The following is a 22,002-nucleotide window of genomic DNA, read 5'->3' on the forward strand; positions in this document are numbered from 1 at the left end:
GGCTCCAGGTCGAGGCTTCCAAGTTCCACCGTGCGCATTTCGATTTAACCGACTCGCAGGCCCGCAAGGCTCGTTGGGTCGTGTGGAAGTAATGTGACGTGGGACCAGTCGTTGACTATGTACTGGTGCCGCATCGAATCCTGTCGATATAGAACACCTGCGCACGAAATAATAAGCGAATCAGTTACAGGCTTCAGCATGTACTAACACACCTTGGGTGGGTGTTGTGACTTTCAGTACTAGACTGGGGACCGCCGTCAACCTTCATGAATACGTGAAACAAGGAGCATACCAGATCCTGTAAAAGTGAGATGGGGTAGACTACTTATACGCTAAAAACCATGTAGCTTCTGACACTGGACCGAACAAACTCAGGAAGTTCGGAACCGTTGTCATATAGCACTCATACGTATATGCACTATACGCTTGGGCTTCGCTTCCAAGCAATTCGCTGCGTCAAACGGTATAAGTTTTTCGGCAGCACTGAGGCATTGGTAGCCCCATCAGAACTCATTGGAAGGAACAATTGTCGCAAGGTCATGCTATGAGGTGGAAGCAAATGTCCTGTAACTCGGTGCCGAACAACTCACGAACCAGAACATGAACCAACGGACTGACCTAACACACCAATCTCATTTCACAGCCTCGACGGCAAAAGATGGGAGCTAAGATTTCGGATCGAAGCAAAAAAAATTATCATCCAACCACAAAGTATTGAAATATGCATTATAATATACTTCTCCGAATACCGCAGCCGCGGATAACCTTCAGGCTGTCTGGCTTACTATCTGGGAGACAAACGTACATTTTAGTTCGTCATCTAGGAACGGTCCAACTGCCGACTTACCTCCGTATAGCGTTTTCCATTTCTCCCCATCTCAAGTTCTGGACACCTTCACCCTCTCGCCCGACACGCCGTGGTCCCATGATGGTACTGTCGTCGAGACGCTCCAGTCTCATAATCTCACGGCGGATGTAGGAGACAAGTGTGACCATAAGCTCTGGATAACCGATATATCTGGGGTAAGTGAGAATTAGCAAGAAATAATATGAACATCCAGATGAGGGATGCCTTAGCGCAAGTGCCACGGGTGGGTACTGCACTGGAGACAACATTGTCGCATGCGCACCGAGTGAGTGACAAAAGAAAAATAATACACATACCGGTCATTTTCCGAAGGAGCAAAGTCATGCACACCGCTGTTATCGTCCTTGAACTCTTCTGTATCTACGTCCACCTTTCTCACATCTTCGACAAGTCCACCAACTAGGTTAACCGCTCTCCGATAACTGTTGCCGTTGGCCTCGTGGTCCAACGCAATCCCACTTGCACCCCGTGCACCTAACAAATTTCTCCAGACTGCCGCAGCCATCTCGGCATCGCCCCTTACGAGGCCAAGGTCCAAACTCATTCCCATCCCGGCCCATTGCTCTTTTAGAATTTTCATCTGCCTGGTGATCAATTTTTCTGGTGCACGAGAGCGTTTCTGAAGTTTTACGGCCTCTTGGTAGGCTTTATCCGAAAGAAAGGTGCTTTTCGGCGCGAGGGCGGCGGGCGTGGTGTAAAAAGAGCTGTGTGGATAGTGTGAACCATCCTCGGTAGTGCCTAATAGCTTTGGCGATGACGAACGAGGAGGTAGGACGCCCGGTTGAAGGACAGCGCGCAAGCGTTCCTCGACGTCCTGGAAGAAATGGTCAATGAGCCCTTGCACATGCTGTATCCCGTGTGGTGCAGGGAGAGCACGGAGTCGGACAGTGAGCAGCCAGACGTGCAGGTTTGTGATCGCAAACCAGGATTGGAAAGTTGGCGGAAGAGCGTATTCTTATTGAGGAATTAATTCAGCGTCACATAGAGTCACTGCGCATACCTTCTCTCCAAAATGCAGACGCTTCATCGGCACGCGTAGCACATAGAGTGTTGTATAAGAGCAGAGTGCGCCGATTAGCAAACTGTTGCGGCGAGCCATAGCCAAGAATACGCGCCGCAGAGAGAAATATTGAGAAAAGGAATGGAGACGCCTTGACTTTCGTGGTCAACCATGATTGCTCTCGCTGTGGCACAGACTCGAAAGATGGAGGGGGAGGCGCTGAGGTCGGTGTCGGCTTCAGTCTCGGTGCAGCCGCCGCCGAGCGCGTCACTGAAGATGAAATCACGCGCACATTTCTATGCAATTTTACAGAGAAATCTGATCTGACTCGGTCATACGCCCTGGCTTGGCGCGCTGAACGAACAGCATGACGGACGAGAAGTTGTGAAGACATGGAGAGCTTCCGAGCAAACACGAGCTTCAACGGCAAAAAGTTAGCTTATGTAAGCGATGATCTTTCACCACGCTCCTCGAGCCCGACGATAATGGGATCGATCATCGAACTGGAGCATATTCGTTTCAAATTGATACATAGGTTCGTACACTAGGACACTGACTCATCGCACTTTGCTCATCATACTAGGATGACACTCATCGGCATTGTCACGCCATGGCCCAGACCGTCATCCCCGAACACGATCCTTCTAACATCTCACGTAAAACCTTGCACAAGGTTTATACGGGTCGCATTGTTGTCCGACCTTGGGTAATGATGCTGAACAGCCGCCGTTCTGGGAATATACTAATATTCAATAACTTCTAGTTTCCCCCTGAATCGACCGATTCAATGGAAGGCAGATATGTCGTTTCTTCTTGTATTAATGGTGACATCACATTACAGCAAGTCTTATCGTCCAACTGCGACGACACACGTGTGCCGCAATCGGTACATACACGACATGAATTTGCCCGCCATACCACGATGAAGCTCCATATTATCTCCACGTACGAGGGTAATACCGATCACCCCCTTGTTCTAAGACCGTGCGGCAACATTGGATTAAACCGATCACCGACGGATCTCTTAGGCTCACTCGGGCAAGCTTCGACGTGTCTGCCTGCCTGCAAGTATTCTTCACATGGTCTTGTTCATATGCAACCATTCCAAACTTATGTATATATTATCACGGCATGTAACTAGGATGTAACTATAATCTATTGTTCCACTGTTGATTGGTGACTCGCTGACACGTTCATTCCGATGGATAAAACGATTCGTGACTTCGATCACGTGCTTGATTGTTAACTCCACAGCAAAGATCAACAAGTACTAGGCACTGTTTCTTGGACAAATCTGCTCTTTATAATAGGGATTGAGGAAGAGGAAACAGTTCATTACGCGCGGCTAGGTAATAAGTGATTTAACGAGTGACAGTGGTAAACGAATGGTGGTGGACGGGGTATGTGTGCTGCGCGTGATCGGGTATGAGGATACTGCTTTGCAAATCGTCCAGTTATTTACGCGACGACAACCTTCGTATTGTTTAGATTGTTCAAGAACCGAATTTAATTCATGACGATCACATTGCAGCCATGGAAATACTAACGGGCAAACACGTCAATGTCCGCTGATAACGTTGCCCTTCGCAGTATTTGGATCATTCTCAAAGACCTGAGCTAGATTTCAGAGTCGTTTAAACTGCGGTCATAAAATTACTCACCGCTGATGACATTGGCGCGTTTAGTGCCATAGACTTTACTAAGAAGATCTTCGGTAACGGCTCGGACATCAGGAGTCGTGCCTCGGCGACGCGAGCTCGAACCACCGTATGCTTGCATGGCTTGCATAATTGCTACAACATGAAGTCAGAATCTGGCGGTGACAGAAATACCACGTGCCACACCGTCGACAATTTGGGCTTGACTATAGGGAGACCCCTTAGCCCGCGCAGCAATGCCCTCGTACCGTCTGAGGATTTCATTTACAGCCGCTGCGTCGTCCAGATCAGAGCGCGATGCCAAGGTAATACCCTGGTTTTGCGCTGCGGCTTGAACAGCTATAACGAACTCTCAGAAAAGCAATACAAAATGAGCACAATAATGGCGTACCGCTCGCGACCTGTGAACTTGTGACTTCACGCTTGGTGAGAACATTGACGTTGAGGTTGTTCAATATATCAACGGCCGCTGACAAATCATTCAGCATTTGGGCTCATACAGAGGAAGAAATCCTTACCAGCAGTAACTCCGACAACATCGCAGTCATCACGCTTCAAGATATTGATTGTAACATTGTTAAGTACGTTGCTGACGACTATTCAACGCTTGTCAGGCTGTGCACAGCGACTCATGAGAAAAATTACTCACTAACGTCTACATCCGCGAGGCCACATCCGCTGTCTCGTTCTGTGAATTCGAGCCTTTTGATCACTTCGTCGAAGACTGAAATGCCATTCTAGTCAACATTGCAGGCAAGTCGTGATGATGTTTCGTGCTTACGTCCGGAATTCACTGCATCAGCGCGTTTTGTCAGCGCATTGACGTTCAGGTTGTTGACATCGTTGGTAACAGCTACAACATAAACACAATGAGGATGGAAACACACACACATGGGACGTGACTTACCGACAACCGCGTCGACTAGTGTTTCAGGAACGGGGGCTGCAAATGCAGGGGTGAAGGCAGCGAAGGCGGCAAAAAGAGCGAAGTATTTGGAGAGCATTGTAGGATTGGAGGGCGATTGAAGGAAGTAGGGAGGATGTACGCGGAGGAAGCACAGAAAGCTAACGATAGCAAGCTGGTCTTCGATGGTACGAGCGCTCGCATTTTATACTACAAGGGCTAGCCGAGATTTGCTCTCAGGGATAGGGTCCCGAGTAATACTTACATGCGGGTGCGGCCAGTAGTAAATCGAAGAAGCGAGGAAAAACTACAAAAAAAAAAGTTCCAGTATTTGCATTGAGTAATCATTTTGGGATAGTGAAAAAGGACATGCCGTTCGCATCAATCTGATTGCTTGTTTAAACGTAATTTCTACGTAAACGCAAGCTAGGCCATGATCGGCTTTACGACGAGCTTTTTTTGAACAGAAGTGTTGGTTTATATAAATCGCGTAATATGTGAGACCGCGACGGCGCCGCCTGTGATGGGCCTTTCGAGGATGGGCCAGTCTACCAATGCCAGATGCAGTTGCCAATGAAAGTAGCAGTGACTCGCGATCAAGACTCTTTCCTCTTCTTCATTTCTGCAAAACAGTCGATGCATCGATGATGTTTCGTCATCGTGTCGGGATGCTGAGGCCTGAATGACACAACTTGTGACTTTCCATGATCGTCGGGCCAAGTAGTCGTGTAATCTCCGCATCCCTCGGCTAATGTGTCCACACTAAGCGCGATGAGCAGTGTGTGCGCGAGTACTAAATCCTGACCAACTTCCCTGAGGCCTGAGGGCCTCGGCCCACTGATGCCGTGCCTCGTGTACCTACCAGTCAAGTGCGGCTAGATATTAATGAATTAGATGGCGCCTGTATGACGAGTGAGACATGGGACAGAGAGCCAGTGTTTTTAGTAAAATGCATGGTGATTGGATTGGTCAGGCTGAGTGCGATGAGTACTGAATCTCACCAGTCTGAGGTACCCGCCGCAGTGCATACGTACTTTTGCCCGTTTCCTTGACATTCAAACGATATATCATGAAAACTTCTTGATTGAGCGCGGCTTTTGACTCATCGACTCAACGTTCATTGATCCGTCCATTTCAACATGCGCCCAATCTGATGGCCTACTGTGCTGTGTCAACATATATCACAGCGGGGTGTTCTAAACAGAAAAAGGAAGCTGATCAGCTACTCAGTCACCCACAAAATCACAAAACATACGTGACAACAGCCTGAGCTGAGCGGCGACCACAATAGTCTAGATCTCCCGTAGTCGAGTCCAATTTTGGTCTTTGCTAATTATTAGGGATATGACAATAACAGGCAGATAACAAAAATAATTATCATTTTCAACAACAGAACCTAGGCCTCGATGTTCAACGTTCAGCCCATTGCTCGGCGCCACACAAGAGCGCGAGTATTGAATGGACATAGTAACTATCTGACGGTCAACTTCTTCGTGAGTAGCACTCATGTAACAGTTCGTTCGGTGATTCGTGAACTTCCACAGCAACTAATTAGGACGCTACAAGTAAATCCCTGAGTATATACAAAGAAATATATAGAGCTAATTGCAAATCAGGCAAAAATGTGTGAGCGAGTGAGCATTCTGAAAAACGAGCAAGCGGGTCATATGGAGAATGAAAATGCGAGGAAGAAACGGGCTCCAGACGTGTGACGCCGAGCCTTCCGAGCGCTCAAAATCCGGCACCTTTCACATAGTAGCCCAAATAACCGTCTATATCAAATTCATCATTGCGCGAAGCTGCCCTTCTCTCGCTGAATTCACGACTTCGAACGAATACTGGAAAGGCTGCGGGCGACTTCGGACGACTTATACTTAGCTGTTATCTCGCGCATGCATCGAGGCCACTTACATCACCATGCCGGTGGTGAATTCCGGCTTTACCTCAATCTTGTTTCCGTTCGAGTCTCTGGCATGATCGATACCCAAGACGGCGAGAATGGCAGCCATTGCATGCCACAGACTGTTCTGTACAAACCAACGACCTGCCCACGGTATGAGTATGACATCCTTAACATTGATAAATCAGTAGTCATCCTACCGGGACAAACGCGCCTGCTCAAGTCGGTGAACAATTAAAAGTGATACTGATCGCGAGATATTCACCTGGCATGACCAAAGGCAAAATGGTTGACAAAATGATCCTTCAGCTGCCCATCAGCTGTGAGATGGCGAGTGGGATCGAAGCGCGATGCATCAGGAAATATGTCTTCGTCCCGAGACAATGCCCTAAATCATGTTCAACTCAAGCATTTGGATACGCTGCATCGTACAGACCATTGATTAACCATCACCACTGTGCCTAATTAAACTGCAGATAAGTCGATGTAACCCCGAGTCATAGGACGAACCTTTGGGTATAAAGTACCCGCCATAAATGTCATCATTTGTTGTCGCATGCGCCATTCCTGTGCAAGGAGTTAGCTACGCGATTGCATAAACACCAAGGCACATTAATGGACCGACCTAGGGGTATGGGAGGATACCATCTTAGAACCTCACAGAGAACGGCATCAAGGTAGGGTAACGATGGTCTATCATCAACGGACGGCATTTTATCATGCGTCACGACTTGATTTATTTCTGCACGAATCCTGGCTTGAACATCGGGATAAAGTACCATAGCCATCAGGAATATGTGCAATGTGGATGTAGACTGCGGGACATCAAGGTAAGGGAAGAAGTGATAAGGATTCCCTAAACCAATGACTCACCGTGTCTATGCCGCCTGGGACGCCGTATCCGCATCAAATAATGATTCATGTGCCTTCAAAAAAAACATTACCTATGTATCCCATCAATGCAACGGCTTTCATCGTGTCTTCGTCAGCATCTTCGTCAGCTTGACTGAGGAAGTCGGCAACTAGTGATTTCGAAGCAGTACCATTTGCCTACAGGTAAGTAGATCATGCAAATCGTCCAGCCACAATGCGCAAACGTACCATCTGTGCCTTCACCTCATCAAAGGGCTCGTTTAAAAGCTGTGGACATAATTCTCTAGTGCGTCCCATCAGAGCATAAGCTCCACGAAAGCACCAAACTGGCAGCTTTTTAACTGTAACCGACACGCCAAATGTTCGAATCGACATCATCGATAGCATTGAAGTACTCACGAAAAGGAAAGGCTGTGAATATAGCAGCCCTCTCTGGAGAAAGGAGTTGTTTGGCAATATCCAGAAGTTCTTGCGTACGGGTAAGGATTGGGTCTTGCGTTCCGCGACTGGTGTGTCCATATGTCACAGACATGATCAGCGATGAGGTGTATCTGTGACAATTGTATGGTTGTCAGTAAGGTCGGAGGTTACAGTGTCACTGAAAAGGGCACAAACGCTTGAATAGGTATCTGGAGGTCACCGGTGGCCTTCAAGAGATCGAAGACTAATTCATTCGCGTGACGAGAGTACATTTCGTGGTATGAAACAGAGGCTTCGGCCCTAAGGACCTGATGGAAGATCTTGCGATGTTGTCGCAAAGTATCGCCATACGGAAGGAGTACAGTATTGAATCCCAGTCCAGCCCTGCCTCGTCAGCTGATCGGAATAGGCTGGATGAGAGCAAGACGTACATTTCACTGGTGGGAATGACAGGGCGGTCCGAATAGATTGCAGAGCGCTTGTCCAACAACTCCCGCGCGATCGATTCAGAGTTTATGATGATCATGTCGATCCCATGGATGCGAGAGTGAATGATTTTGCCTATGAAAAGGGATAAAATTGAATCCAAGTACTTGAAGAGACCTTGGACTACCCACCATATATCTTTCCCAAGCAAGATATGTGAGCCAAGGTCGTTTGGTGTCCAATTGCAGTGCGTTTCCCAGAAATGGTAAACCGCGAGGGCCAGGCGGCAGAGGTAAGGGATAGACGCGTCTGCGACTCAGACGCAAAGCAACAATCAGGGAAATAATACACGAAGTCGCCAGAGAGAGAATCTGAACGGAGAACATGAGGGATCGCTGTTGAAACCACAACGTTCGGTCGCCTTATAACACTGGTACCGGGCTTTGGGGCATGATAATAGGCTATCAGGATGAATTCGGGAAAGTCTCGTTGTGTTCTCCTAACCAGATCTGTCTGTATCGACTCTCGAGCTGTAACTTCCATCAATGATATTTCGAACTTCATATCTCGAGCTCTGCCACGCACACAATCGTGATGTGGCGTGGGTGCTCGTCGTCTTATCGGCAATGGCGGGCACGACACAAAGATTGCTACACACTCAAAGCACTCACTGCACGGACACTTTCTACGACGGTGAGAGGCCTTGTTTAGGTACCTGTGACCAGTGCTCTTTAGCTGACCGTGGTCAACTCCAACAGTCAATAACAACTTGCCTGTTGGGAGAGTCAGACTTCGTAATCCACGCTGATGTTGTTCTCGCAAATCATTGACCTGCTTTGTTAAGTCTTACTCGCATGTGTGTGTTGAATCCATCCGCTATGGAGAAGTAACGGAAAATCTACTTGCTGTGCCTACTTCGATGGCTGAGTTGCTGTCGAAATTCAATGGATCTTCAAAATCGACATGGAGTAGTATGATAATCAGGGTCAAAGTTCCAAGATAGTCGCAGTCGTTGATCCTTTTGTTATGACGACAACATGCCAGCATTCCCATGGGATTCATGGTCTGTCTCGCACTTGTAAACACTAATTTCGCATCTGACTATCACTGCATCCTGCTAGGGCGAATCATCTTGGTGTTCGAGTCTGGTACGGGAATGCCCTTGGTGATACGGAGGTCGTTGAAATCGAACTTGCGTCGGGACAACTCATCCTCATCCCCATCACTATTTCGGGATGTTTGACTATTGGGTGACGATAGCGCACAATCATGTACGTCTATTGTTATTTTGATATCCACTACTCATGACTTCGTAGAAGTGGATGTGGATGTCAATCTCGAGCTTGGCGAAGTTGAATAGTACAGCATTGGAAATACTCATCGAACGTGTGACGGATTGCATTCTGTGCAAAGGTAAGTGCATATATCGACGAAATGCCTTGCATGAACTTACATTCAACACAATGTCATATATTGCTTTAATTGCTTTGTCAAGAGGCCTGACTGTCGGCAGTGCAGTTCCTGCTCCATTTGAGGTGGGTTTGTTTTCTTCAAGAAGTACGCTGCGTTCATGCTTGATGTGGAGTCCATATCCCTTTATTCATTGAAAGGGATCGTTTTTACAAGATGATGTAAAAGTCTCTTTTCTTTCAAAGGGGTGAAAACGTTACTCAAAATTAGTGGTGCTAAGTGACGCGCACTGTAAGTCAAGCAAGCAGTGCCACCGCATCGAACACCTCGAAAATAGAGCATCCATCCGAGACTCGTCTACAACACCACGGTACCAAATGATTAGATTGCTATAATGTCGTTGAAGATGCCAGTTTGTCTGAACGATTTGACGCCGTATATCTACATACTGTAAGTATAAGATAAAAAAGGAATCATGTGCCAGATATACAAGTTAGGTATGGTTTTGCACTTCGTCTTCTCTTCCGATATTCCCAGCAGGTAATGCCGGAGATTTGGACGGAAGAATCACATCCATCTCGAGCTCGCTGACTTCAACGTAGATTTCTCCTTCAGTGTGTCCTCTCCTCCATTGGACACGACTGAGTTCCGCATGGTTGAGCAACCATGCCGGATCAACATGGTAAGTTGCAGCCAAGGACCGGATGCTTAGCATCGCGCGACAGATAGAGACAGCCGTAGCTGCCATTGCTATTCTGGGTGAAAGATGTTGCTCGTGAACTTTAGTGAACTACCATGGATGGAACAATTTTACCCTCCCATATCAATTGGATTATAGAAATTCTGGCAATGGTTACGAGTCTTTCGTGCAGCTATGGCCATAAAACTTACGGTTATGTCCTCTGAACTAGTTAGAGAAAGACTGATGATTTCGTACAGTAGCGATCCTGTTATTTTCTTGAGCGTGTGCTAAACGAAAAGAATCGAGATATATTCACCGGCTGCAAACGAATACAAGAACATCCCCCTAAGCAAACATAAGCTTTTGTGGTAGAACTTGTGATCAATAAGGGGCTTACTCTTTGACGAATCGGTGGATCATCCCGTGTTGCTGCAAGGCTCTGGGGGCGACGCGAAAGCGATATAGCGTAAGTAAGAACATAGTCGTATGGACAACCAAGGCTGGCACATAGATGATGAATGTAAATGTAAGGCGTGCCGAGCTTAAATTGCTGTTCGTGACACTCTTGATTGCATTATACTCGATGGCGCCCAATATTGCAGCTACTACCAAGCAAACGACGAAAACAGTGACTGCCAGCCATCTGATGAGGCAACTCCGAGGGAACAGATGCCATACTCGCAATGTTATAACACCTGTATACCAGTCGATTCAGTGGGATCGATATCGATCGATGCGCAACGGACTGACATTGGCATAGAACCATGACTGTTAATCTAACAGCGTAGTCCACTGTAGGACACCAGCCGAGTCTACATAATCTGTAAGTCGGTCTATTGCCTTGTCATACGAAATAGCTCACTCCTGTAGAACGATGCATGTAAGACCCCAACGATGGTATGTGCAGCTCAAAAACTCACCGGATAGTTATAGAACTTGGCTGCTCCTATTTGTGCCAGAGCAGTGAGACTAAACAATATTATCATTTCTAGTGCATTTTTTTTATTAAACGGAGTCAGACACACCAAACTTGCGCGAGAGCCAAGTATCGGATCTGTCGAACCTAAATCAGTCACTGACAAGAATAATTCGTAATGGCCTTACGCTTAAATACAGTATTCTTGACGGTGACCATGGACTGGACCAAAAGAAAGTCACCTAAAATAAATGATGGCAGTGAATCAGAGTTAGACTGTCATCGACCATGAAGACGAAAGTACGTACCTCTTGAGCGAATGTGATAGCATGATCGTACACCACAAGAGTGAATGATACAATGGTAAGAGTCAATTGCTGAACAGCAATGCTCGCTGACTGCTGCTGTGCGGACATAACAAAGTATGGGGTGCCCTCGAGTGTTGACAACGTCAGTGAGATTTGAGAGCTCACAGGTGACCCTCTGTGGGTTGCATCAAGAAAAGCTTATTAGTGTTGTGTACTATATATCCACCGTGATGAACAGGAGACGAAGCTGAGCGCTGATGGGTGGCACTTACTACAGGCATGCTGTCACCTAGGGATGATGGCATCACTGGCAGGCTGAGCCTGTCAACTTAAGTTACAGATGATGCATCATCAATCCTGTTCATTCATCATATCTCTGGCAGTTTTGTGCCAAAGTTCCTCCCATGCTTCTACAACTGGTGTGATGGTGGTGACTAGTGTTCTGTCGGTCAATGAACATTTACCAAAGTCAGCGTTATGGACGAACGGATGCAAGTGAACGTTTGGAGTACCAGAAGTCCTGTCTGGATATTATATAATCACAATCATGATTGGACGACAAAGCAAAACTCGTTACAACGGCGCTGTTCAGAATGGTGTCGAAAGACTCGCTCTATGATATCATATTCCCTTCCACACATCAAACATTTGATCGCGAATAGGCTGAGGTTAAGGCGCGGGGCTTAGCGATAAACGCCATTGATAACCATTAAAATAATTATACATCACAAAGCTGGCACTGATCGAGGTCCTCCAGAATCTGTCCAAAGAACTCGAACGGTATTAGTACACTGCGAGATGTCACCGAAGATATATGCACCAAGAAGATAGTCTCACAAGGAACATAGTTGAATTAACCAGGGAGCTTTAGGAAGCTTGATCATATGCGTAGGTGAGCAGAGGTTGGCCTATTAAAACGACGTGATAATGGAAGCAGATCACGTCCTAAAGTCATGCAAATATCATAAAATCTGTTGGTATGAGACAAACATATAGGTGAATGTGGTAGTCGATGCGGTTCTGTTGCGAGGAACTTGTATAGATGACCAGACTCACTCTGCTCTATCGCGAGTGGATGATCAATATCATACCCTCACATTCAAGTGTCCATCGTATCAACTATGAGGGAATCAACCCCGGGCCTTTTTACGCAGCCTATCGTCACTGAAGACTCCACAGTGGACCACCTGTCAAAATTGGTAATCAAAGCAAGATGAACAAAGACATGCCACTAAGCTTGCACACCGACCTATTATAGGCACTGTGGACAGCTGTGGACGGTCGAGCGCGCCAAAGCCGTCCACAGTACTGGAGATATAAAGATGCACCTCGCAGTGTCGATGGAGGCTACCACAAATCGCTCACTCTTCCTTGCGTCTTTCTTCCTTGACTTCGGCCTTGCAATAATATGGTGAATATGTCCATCCAAACAGTCACGAAGTGCTCCGGTAGCGCTGTTTCGATAAGCACCACCGACAGTCCGGCACTGTCCCTCACAAACAGACTCACCCCCGCCGAGCGAAAGGCTTTTGGTAACTCAGATCACAAGGCTGCCAAAATCCTCGGTATTACACTCACACGCAATCACGTGGACCAGGATGGGAGCCTTGCTACAGTCTCATCTGCAGATGAAGAGGTTTGCCAAGTTTACGACAAGCTGGGAGAGATGATGGCTCTCGTAGGTGCAAAGCGTGCAGGTAGTCGCAGCCCAAGCGCTGCGACCATCTTTAAGCCACGTAAGGGCCTAGGAATGGACTTGATAAAGAACAAGAAGCGCAGAGTGGCTAGGGAGTATACGCAACGCGTGGTCTTGGGACCCTTACGCTTCAACGAGCCACCTGTCGAGGAAGGCAAAGAATTGTCAACTACCGTCAACGACGACGGTGCATGGTCATTCTCAAAGCCCGACGAAATTGAAGAGACAAAAAGACCTCTTGCATGCAGATGTCAAGCGAGAAATAACGAAGATCTATTGGGTAGTTCAAGAGATTTTGTTTGGGACGTCCAAAATCCATTTGCCACACCTCCCAATGCCGTCCTTCAGCGATATCTCAAGACAATGCAACTCGGTGAAACGATTGGACCTTTGGATATTGCACCGTCGGTGGCATCCCTCGGCTGCACAACTAATTTTGAGCCATCACCCGAAGAGATTTCGGCACTCCATTCTGATGACTCGTTTGACAACTTTCTTCGTCCGGCGGAACAAGCTTACCTGGATTTTTTGATTGCACAAGACGAAGCTGAGGAGCATCTAATGGAGAGGAGAAGGCAAAGAAGGGCGGCAGTGCGGTCGAGGAACAAAATACTGGATGTGTTGGGAGCAGAGGCGCGACAAGCTGTTGATGAGCAATGTTAGCCGCTTCTGTTTATACGATATGTCTGTAGTATAATATTCATCAGTGTAACACTAAGAGATAGGTACTCACAAAAATTTACCTGGAGCATGAAGAGCGGGATGTCGGAAAACCAGTAGAATCAATGGCAAGTACGATGGCGTGACACCAGACAGGGGAGATACACAAATAATTCTGCACACGGTGTCTACTTAGCCGCAGGCTTGCGATTACCCGAGACCGGACTCAAGGCTGAGTGTGTGTTCCAGTGGGTTCTGCTGGTAACACTTTGATTGTGACGTGACGACCCTGACCTCGAGAAAAATCCACGCTATGGAAGTTACCCTACCCGTTCTCAGAGGCGCTGTCTCGATAATGACATTAAGTCACATCAGCGGGTTGGATTGCGCTACAGAATGCTATGTAGCATTGTGTAGCACTCTGTGATGAATTACGTTTCCCTGATTTGAACACTGCTGAACTACAACAGGACGCGATTCCCAGTTCACGAAATTTCCGAGTTGGCGACGCAGTGCAGATTCGGGATATGTATGCAGGGCATCAAATATATTCTGCAAGCTGTCTGCAACACCACCGGTACAATCATAGTGATTATCACTGTCAGTGTTGGATGAATTACTTACTCTGGGTTAATAATACCAGTATGCTGTCACGGTATTCGCCGTTTTCGAGCGTTTCGCGACTCGGATGCGCGCACTTTGGAAGGCTTCGGAGAGCCAGAGCCGCTGACTGTGCCGAGGCGTGACAGGACGTGACCAAGTTGTGCAGATTAGAGGTAGACCCTGGGTTTCCTCCGACACCACGATCCTAAAAATTAGATCCATGTATTAGAGGAGATACGAATCTATGATGGATAAAAGCACAAGTGATGCTGGTCGAGGATTTACTGAAACTATTGCGTATTACGGGGAATGAGAATAGACTTTTGCGATTGGTTCCAGCCAGCTGTCCCTGACTCCAGGGCCAGTTGGAAGCTTCTGAACTTCTGAAGCCCTTGACTACTCGGTAGGAAGTCACGTGACTTGTAATGTTTCGACCTTTCCTGTAGCCTAGGACCAATATGGAGTCCACCACAAGTCCACCGATATAACAAGTGACTAGTGACTTGTAATCTGAGTCTAAAAGATCAATCTCTCCATTTCATTACATTTTGCCATTGATCACGAAATGGCGCTACACTTCTACATCGGTAGCCGCGTCAGTACTTAAGTATCGCCAAATCCGAATGGAAGCCATCTTTCTTTGGGACTCGGACCCGGACAACCATAGCGTCATTTACGAAACAAAAATTAGCATATAAACTGACCTACTCCGCACTTGCAATTTTAACGTTCCATCACCCCTCGTCCCCTGCACAATTATCGTCTAAGAGCAGAATGCGTACTTCAGCTCTCCTTACACTCTTTTTCAGCTTCTTCTTGTTTATTGAGTTGGCGTTTTCTATTCCTTTATCAACACCGGCCCTGCTTTATACTCCTGGTACCCGCGGTGAGCTTTTTTCGTTAATACACTTGATTCATGGCGCTAACATGGCCATTTTTCACTTATGACCTCGAAGATATTCTCGGTTCACAGAATAAGCGCGTTATGGACCCTGTAACTGGCACCATCGGAATGTTCCTCAGGATGCTAGGCAGGCCGGGCTTGCATGAAATGCAATTGGAGATTGATGACTACTGTTCCAAATTTCCGTGTCCCACACCAAGTGAGTGTAAACAAGTCTTGCGAACAGTACAGGACTCATAAGCGATTGTATCCAGGAGGGACATCCGAAATTTAATATTTATACCAGCCAGCAGGAGTTGTCTTTGCGGCTTTGCGAGACTTTCAATTGTATACCCCCCGGATTGTTGTACCTCTGGTGCAGGCATGCTATGTTTCAGTCCATTTGTTATTATTGTTGCAACATTTCAACTTATTTGCGAGTATATATATAACTTATCATGTATGTAACTCTGTAGAAGCTTGTTTCACTTACCTCGAATGCATGGAACTCACTCGTGGTATAGCACAACAAACTGTTACAGTTTCTTGTGTGCAAATTCTTTGTTGCACGGCTTAATACTTATTTCGTAGTCAATGGCAGGCCTTGCATTTACCTTGATGGAAACGAACACTCGATTGTCTTTTACTACCTGTCCTGAGTTGAATCATGAACAGTGCGTACCGGTAGTGAGTAAGAGGTGTTTTACATGTTGAGACTGAAGTCTGAACGCAATGCATATCCTGAATGACGACAAAAGGCACACGCAATTGTTATAGGCTATAGCGGCACTCGCATACAACTATGATAACATTTACTCGACAAATCCATGGCAGCAGTCTGAAGTCCAAGCACAGTAGAAATATGGCATTTCACGGCCCGTCGAGTGAAACAAGCGTCATTTACTGACTGAAGACATTTGCGGTAAAATCGTTCAGAATGTCACTGACGTCTGGTGAAATACCATCAAATAGCCACCAACTTGAAGAAAGACGGTACTGACCAACATCAACGCTAAGCAAGGTATCATTGGCGCGCTTTTGGCTGAGATTGACATTATCTGGAACGTCTTCTATGAAAGACTTAGCTAGGAGGGACGCCAGAATAGATAAATGCTCACCGGCGTCAACGTCAACTCCAACCATCAAGCCATCACGTTGATCCAAATCATCTAGGGAAGCTGTGGGTGAGGCAGCAGCATGAGCAGCAATGCTAAGGGCGCAAGCGAGTATAGCCACGGAGTGGAGTAACATGGCAGTGGTAGCAGCAGCAATCAATACAGAAGTGATGAATGCTCAACACTCATATGCGAGTCATCTTTTATACATAGCAGTGTAGAGGCGGGCATCGGCGAGTAAAACGCGATCGAAGATCAGAAGCATGTGCATGTGCAGTCACCAGTGCTCGAACGATCACTGGTACCGATGTGAAGAGTCAAACAAGACAAAGAGTTGCCTATGGTAGAACTCTCGATTTGACATGTACTCACCAAAGTGCCCAAAGCACACTGGAGCTGAAAACAGTTCGGTTCCAGTAAGAAGGCATGATATCGCAACGAATACAAGGATCCCACGTAGCAGTAAAGCTGTCAAGTCAACGTCAAAAGGCATCCCGCCGTGTCAACGGACTCACAAAAATGTATCTATCTTTGCTTGATGTAAGACTGTTTTGATTCAAATACGCCTTGCATAGCCCAAACATCGATGCGCAGGTATACCCGGTGATCGATAAGTTCCTGTGATGTCATTACATACAAGTCGCGGAATTCAGGTGGAAAGACGGTGACAAGTTTACTTTCGGTAAAACCACACCATCGAACCTATGAATGGATCTGACGCTCTTCATAAACAGTGTGTTGCGCTCCAAAAGGCTGTGGGCTTTCTGGGAATGCATGAGCACAGGGCGAGATACGAGCAACGTCGCGCACAGCGAGAGTCCAGAGATCCAAAAATGTAAGGAAAAGTACTAGCAGTAAGAAATCAGCGATGGTGGTTGTCCGAGTATCCTCGATCAAACGGAAGTCAGATTATGCCATACAGTTACTAATGCCGTGGCTCGCCACAACGTCACCCCACTCGATTGAGCGCGTTTTATTCCGTTTGATCATCGTGTGTCACGTCAACGCCTTGGAAAGTTGCAACACTTTTATCAGCCCTGATGTTGAATCCGGACACAACTTGAACCCCTGAATCTTGAGGACAAACCATCACAAGATCCAACATTCATGGAAGTTCGGAGATACCACATCGCCGACTCAGAATATACCATCAGTGAACTGGTGAACAAATTAGAATATCATATTAAGCTATATATAGATAACATTCGTCACAATCTACGTAAACGTGGAGGGGGTAGTTACACAGAAATGTTTGACCATATACAGGAACGATGATTCTTGAAGACAACCAGTCATGTTGTCCCATGCTTGAAGCACCATCTCCTACATGTACGTTCATAGCAAGCGAGGGTGAAACTGAAGCAGACAGAGTGAAATGCAGGTCCGGAAGCATCAAGGTACACATGAAGTCACCACCTACCGTTAGTGCGAGGTCTTTCTATCAAGCCAATATCAACAGACCATTATGCGAAATGTACAGGCTAGAACACTACCTTCTCCTTCTGGATTGCTGCAGTTGATGCTTGGCCTTATAATGAGAAAATGTGAGTTCGAGTTTGACAACTGCTTTGCTTGGTAGAAGACCGGTCATTTGACTCGTACACGGCAGACGGTTGCCTAGGCTGACTAAAAGTATCTACGGCGTGCTTCACGCGGAATCCTGCGACTAGTCCACATCAAACGTATCGTGAAAGCATTTTGTCAACGAGGTGCTTCCGGCACCACTTAGAAAAGATGCGTCAACATATGACGCATGAAGTTCTAGACCTTCTTGCTTGCGACGTCCGATTTACACAGTCACGAGGTGTGTGAATCTTCGTAAGCTATTGGTCTAGACTGCTATATCAAGCAAGATATTGGCAGACTGCCGGATGGAACCACATATTGCCGTGTCGTTCAATCTTCCACGGAAAAGATCGTAAGCCGAGTGTTTTTCATCAAAAAACAATCTGCGAACTCAAACACAGGAGGTATGTTTTAAAAAACCATAAAAATAGAATACATATTAACACATCAAAATACGTGTCTACCGATAGGACAGTCCCCGAAGAAAATACCTAATTCGACTATATATCTTTCTCGTGCGTACCTTTCAATTCATTTGATATGCTACACTCTCTGAGCAACGATCGAGTGCATCACAGAAATGAGACATCACTCATGTCTCAGGTACTTTGCTACTTTGTTCTGAAAACATATTCAATGTGCTTCCCTGACGTTGATACTTACCTCACGGCATATATACAGCATTATCCCGTATCAAAGACACGGTAGATATCACGCCTCAATTTCAAGACTGTCATGGAATGGGTCTCATTCTATTCACAACGGAAAAATCTTTTACAAGGAAGTCTTGTAGCGACTGAGACGAAGGCGCACAGTTCTGGAATAGCCTTTGCAGAGCAATTTGGTTAGTTCTGGTCGGCCTTGACAGCGGCAAATAATGATAATAACGATTGTTCCTCTGTTCCACTGTCACTCTAGACACAATAAATCGGACATGCAGTAACAAACTGTCGCTTGGAGACTGAATGGGCAGGGTGATGGGGTTGTGAGGAGATGGCGATGTTTATGTAGTACTTTATTCAGCAAGTTATCCTCAGTCTTCGTTTACATAGTGCGATTTTGAACACGTTACAGATGTTCGTCACCAGGACAGGTTGTTTGCAGCATAGATTTTCTATTATCAACTATCCTATCCGCCCGAGCATGTTTTCATATACCAATGTCAGTTATGGTTCTGTCGCTTCCTCCATGCGTCCCTCATGACTGCGACTGTCAGCTGATAGTCGTCAGTCGCATACCACGCGTGGCTTCCTCTACCGGTGGTATTCTACTAGGACAATGTTCCAGGGCTAATGTCGCATGTATCCAAGATAATTTTGCTTGCCGCAGTCACCAACATAGTCATTTTACATACAATGTATCCCAATGACTTCGCAAGACCGGAAGATGTAGTCGATCTCGCAGTAATTGGCATGCTTATCATTATCGATGAATTCATTCCTGCTCGCAAAATCTTCAAGAAATATATATACCGCTAATTGCGATATCATTAATTATATTAAAAGCAATTATCGTAAATGTAGACTTGGATTATACGGAAAGGCAAACGAAGGCTTGTTTTAATCTGAGTCAAAGGCGGCATCCTCCATCGCCTTTCTCTGGTCGGCTAGAGCGGTGACGGACATTTTGGACACGACCTCTGGTGTTAGGTCCTCACGATGGTTTCGTCCAAAAATTTTCCTAGACGGCAGGGTTAGAGATGTAGTACGAGGCACAACAATACATTACCTGGTCCACCACTCGAGAAGTTGGGCCACTCTACGTTGTGCGACAGGGCCAGGGACATCCTCGAAGAAGTCTACGATGTTGTTCCAGAACATTTCGTAATCGAAGTCACCGTCGACGGTGCGCCAAGATGTGACGCCGGATAGAGCGAAACGAACCTGCGAAAGATTGTATGTTCAGATATCAATAGTGGGTAACCACTGGTACTCACCTGACAGACAACATACGCAATGGAACGAGGGGTAACCTTTCTCATGTTGATAATCGAGGCCACACACGTCTTGACCTTGGCCTGGTTTAATGCGCGCCTGGCGCGCCTGTTATTCTCGAGGATGTCGGCGCCATCACCATCACCGTCAGCTTCTCTTGCGGAAGACGGCGATGTAAACGTGGCTTTGAAAGCCTAGCACAATAAAAACTTTGAGATCTCCATGAGGACTAACACTGGCTACTGACCTGAACGAGTATCTTGGACTTGAAGAGGCCTTTCTCGAGGTTGCTACTGTCGAACGAGTAATTCTCATAGAGGAAGAGTGGCCAGGAGTTCTCCGATACGATGTACTCAGATGTACGGTCGCGAATACCGGCCTTCACACTTCTCAAGCGTCAACATCATATACTAGCCGACAGAGGTTGGTACTCACCGTGCATCACTCCAGTCCCATTCGGCGGGGCAGAGCAACTTTCCGCAAGTGTCATGTACGAAGCCGCGCGAGTGCTTGTCATCGGCCTTGAGTAGACAGGACGGACGGAAATCTTGATTGACCCAGGCAGCAATGAGGTCCTTGAGAGTGGACGTATCATCACCGCGGGCAGCATCAGCTCCTCTTTTGAGCTAGAAAATCATTAGGATCCAGCTCGATAAGCGTTTGAGGGGAGAGTACGCACCTTTTTCAGCATTTCTTCGGCGTCATCAATGTCGAGTTCTGCAAGTTGTTGGTGTAGCCAAGGCACAACCTGCGCGAGTGTGATGTAACCACGTTGCAAGCGATCTTGCCTGAAGAAGATAATTAAAATTGGTACGGAACAAAAACGACGACGTACTCTGTGGTATTGTCAACCGGTTGCTCTTCGTACCTGCGATCATTTTCGGCGATTAAGTCTTCTAAGCTGGTATAGAGAACAACCATGCGGCGAATCGCCCTGCCTTGAGAAACATAGTAGGTTGTCTTTCTTTGATAGTCAATGAGCAAGAGGAATGGAGCGAGTGACATGAGATATGACGAACCTCTGCTTGGTTCCTCTTTCTTGCCGTATCGTTTGCAGCTCCTCTTCTAATGCGGCAATGCGGCGCTTGGCCCTTGCCTCTGCAGAGGTAGGAACTGCCCCAGAGAGGTCTGGAAGGGCGAGGGTGTGTGTCTGATGGTGATGGTCAGGCTCTGGCTCAGACATAGCAGGAGTGAGGGCGAGGTGAAGTGTGAAATGAAGTGACGAAATAAAGAGTGACGAAAAGAGTGACGAAGGGAAAATGAAGAGCGAAAATGAAAAGAGAGAAAGATGCAGCGTCAGAAAACTCACCTGGACCATTATATATATTGCCTCGCTAAACGATTGGGCGATTCCCAATGAGGATTGTCCCAATGAGGATTAGCTTAAGGACATGGCAGAAATGTGATAACGCGCTTTGGTAGGTGGAAAAGCATCCCGTAAAGTTTCCGGCTCGGAATAGCCAGTAGTTTCAGGCCCTGACGTATCTTTATTAGTATGTATGAGGAGAACTCGGCGGGTGGACAATGAATAGCCTACCATATAAACGCGATGATAGTGCCCACGACATTCTCTAACCCGCTAGCTGAGTTCCCCTCCTCGCGCCCGTAAGGTGGTGGATATTCTGTACAGTGTGTCAGTCATTTCAATTTGATAAGAGCAATCGGCGTACCAAAACTTGGTCGTGATCAAGGGACTCCATGCCAAAGATTCGTTGTATGATGGCGACAACTCCGCAGGCATATTTGTGAGAGTGAAATTATCGAAAAAACTGCGGCAAAAGAAGGGAAAGGACCTCATATCGTGAGGTTGGCAAGCCAGCTTCCACTGATCCAGATTCATCGTGTCTCTGGACATGAAATTAATAAAAGTACGAGCTTCCGTAGACTCGCTGGATCATCTTGAAAAACCCTGACTGACATGAATCTACCGTAGGCGCCGGTAGGAGCAGAGAGATATTCAGCTCAAAATCAGACTCAAAAGGCGTCCTTGATAGAAGGATGAAACATGAGCCGCCATTCACTTACAACGATGAACCCAACTTGTCCATATTCAAAATGTGGGTGCGAGAGGTGCGAGAATAGCGAACCCGGGCGAGTCCGCATTGTGCGAGTCATGTCAATCATCCGATTAGTAGTGGTGGCAGACCGAAAACTATAGGGCATTGCCAGGTGCGGAGCAC

General features: G+C 46.7%; 10 protein-coding genes across 10 annotated transcripts; 3 read left to right on the forward strand and 7 right to left on the reverse strand.

Annotated features, from left to right (window-relative positions):
• Window positions 1-647: 647 nt before the first annotated feature.
• On the reverse strand, window positions 648-2,262 carry F5891DRAFT_1176378 (uncharacterized protein; the record flags this gene model as incomplete). Its single annotated transcript, XM_041365761.1, has 4 exons — window positions 648-788; window positions 848-1,014; window positions 1,161-1,822; window positions 1,869-2,262. 4 exons carry the CDS (start codon window positions 2,260-2,262, stop codon window positions 785-787), a joined length of 1,227 nt encoding a protein of 408 aa, XP_041219213.1. The 3' UTR covers window positions 648-784.
• Window positions 2,263-3,426: 1,164 nt separating this feature from the next.
• On the reverse strand, window positions 3,427-4,530 carry F5891DRAFT_1196169 (uncharacterized protein; the record flags this gene model as incomplete). The annotated part of the gene is made up of 8 exons (XM_041368260.1): window positions 3,427-3,485; window positions 3,530-3,661; window positions 3,713-3,865; window positions 3,918-3,995; window positions 4,045-4,122; window positions 4,176-4,250; window positions 4,308-4,379; window positions 4,434-4,530. The coding sequence occupies 8 exons, from the start codon at window positions 4,528-4,530 to the stop codon at window positions 3,427-3,429; spliced, it is 744 nt and encodes a 247-aa protein (XP_041219214.1).
• Window positions 4,531-5,863: 1,333 nt separating this feature from the next.
• F5891DRAFT_1153098 (cytochrome P450) lies at window positions 5,864-8,435 on the reverse strand (the record flags this gene model as incomplete). The annotated part of the gene is made up of 14 exons (XM_041365179.1): window positions 5,864-6,287; window positions 6,342-6,474; window positions 6,531-6,544; window positions 6,596-6,718; window positions 6,767-6,791; window positions 6,841-6,897; window positions 6,956-7,145; window positions 7,204-7,217; window positions 7,275-7,380; window positions 7,432-7,544; window positions 7,603-7,754; window positions 7,819-8,007; window positions 8,055-8,184; window positions 8,237-8,435. 14 exons carry the CDS (start codon window positions 8,433-8,435, stop codon window positions 6,203-6,205), a joined length of 1,530 nt encoding a protein of 509 aa, XP_041219215.1. The 3' UTR covers window positions 5,864-6,202.
• A 1,369-nt stretch (window positions 8,436-9,804) lies between these two features.
• Window positions 9,805-11,115, reverse strand: F5891DRAFT_767903 (uncharacterized protein). The gene is made up of 7 exons (XM_041373192.1): window positions 11,058-11,115; window positions 10,892-10,953; window positions 10,539-10,836; window positions 10,458-10,486; window positions 10,351-10,406; window positions 10,274-10,302; window positions 9,805-10,214 (listed from the first exon to the last, which is right to left on the reverse strand). The coding sequence occupies exons 2-7, from the start codon at window positions 10,905-10,907 to the stop codon at window positions 9,953-9,955; spliced, it is 690 nt and encodes a 229-aa protein (XP_041219216.1). The 5' UTR covers window positions 10,908-10,953; window positions 11,058-11,115; the 3' UTR covers window positions 9,805-9,952.
• On the reverse strand, window positions 10,865-11,565 carry F5891DRAFT_767960 (uncharacterized protein). Its single transcript, XM_041373194.1, has 5 exons — window positions 11,366-11,565; window positions 11,246-11,299; window positions 11,167-11,195; window positions 11,058-11,110; window positions 10,865-10,953 (listed from the first exon to the last, which is right to left on the reverse strand). Exons 1-5 carry the CDS (start codon window positions 11,471-11,473, stop codon window positions 10,913-10,915), a joined length of 285 nt encoding a protein of 94 aa, XP_041219217.1. The 5' UTR covers window positions 11,474-11,565; the 3' UTR covers window positions 10,865-10,912.
• A 1,217-nt stretch (window positions 11,566-12,782) lies between these two features.
• F5891DRAFT_985701 (uncharacterized protein) lies at window positions 12,783-13,724 on the forward strand (the record flags this gene model as incomplete). Its single annotated transcript, XM_041377635.1, has 1 exon — window positions 12,783-13,724. One exon carries the CDS (start codon window positions 12,783-12,785, stop codon window positions 13,722-13,724), a length of 942 nt encoding a protein of 313 aa, XP_041219218.1.
• Window positions 13,725-15,015: 1,291 nt separating this feature from the next.
• F5891DRAFT_768006 (uncharacterized protein) lies at window positions 15,016-15,650 on the forward strand. Its single transcript, XM_041373195.1, has 3 exons — window positions 15,016-15,210; window positions 15,281-15,427; window positions 15,483-15,650. Exons 1-3 carry the CDS (start codon window positions 15,099-15,101, stop codon window positions 15,500-15,502), a joined length of 279 nt encoding a protein of 92 aa, XP_041219219.1. The 5' UTR covers window positions 15,016-15,098; the 3' UTR covers window positions 15,503-15,650.
• Window positions 15,651-16,093: 443 nt separating this feature from the next.
• On the reverse strand, window positions 16,094-16,717 carry F5891DRAFT_1065828 (uncharacterized protein). Its single transcript, XM_041363097.1, has 4 exons — window positions 16,695-16,717; window positions 16,326-16,620; window positions 16,209-16,274; window positions 16,094-16,157 (listed from the first exon to the last, which is right to left on the reverse strand). Exons 2-4 carry the CDS (start codon window positions 16,456-16,458, stop codon window positions 16,108-16,110), a joined length of 249 nt encoding a protein of 82 aa, XP_041219220.1. The 5' UTR covers window positions 16,459-16,620; window positions 16,695-16,717; the 3' UTR covers window positions 16,094-16,107.
• A 1,070-nt stretch (window positions 16,718-17,787) lies between these two features.
• Window positions 17,788-18,688, forward strand: F5891DRAFT_985702 (uncharacterized protein; the record flags this gene model as incomplete). The annotated part of the gene is made up of 5 exons (XM_041377636.1): window positions 17,788-17,866; window positions 18,088-18,126; window positions 18,158-18,292; window positions 18,359-18,403; window positions 18,570-18,688. 5 exons carry the CDS (start codon window positions 17,788-17,790, stop codon window positions 18,686-18,688), a joined length of 417 nt encoding a protein of 138 aa, XP_041219221.1.
• A 759-nt stretch (window positions 18,689-19,447) lies between these two features.
• F5891DRAFT_962704 (uncharacterized protein) lies at window positions 19,448-21,005 on the reverse strand (the record flags this gene model as incomplete). Its single annotated transcript, XM_041375933.1, has 8 exons — window positions 19,448-19,568; window positions 19,617-19,771; window positions 19,888-20,016; window positions 20,070-20,208; window positions 20,258-20,448; window positions 20,502-20,610; window positions 20,658-20,786; window positions 20,842-21,005. 8 exons carry the CDS (start codon window positions 21,003-21,005, stop codon window positions 19,448-19,450), a joined length of 1,137 nt encoding a protein of 378 aa, XP_041219222.1.
• Between the last annotated feature and the right edge of the window lie 997 nt (window positions 21,006-22,002).

This window comes from Suillus fuscotomentosus (assembly GCF_016647785.1).
Source record: "Suillus fuscotomentosus strain FC203 chromosome Unknown F5891scaffold_94, whole genome shotgun sequence".
Classification (NCBI taxonomy): Eukaryota; Fungi; Basidiomycota; class Agaricomycetes; order Boletales; family Suillaceae; genus Suillus; species Suillus fuscotomentosus.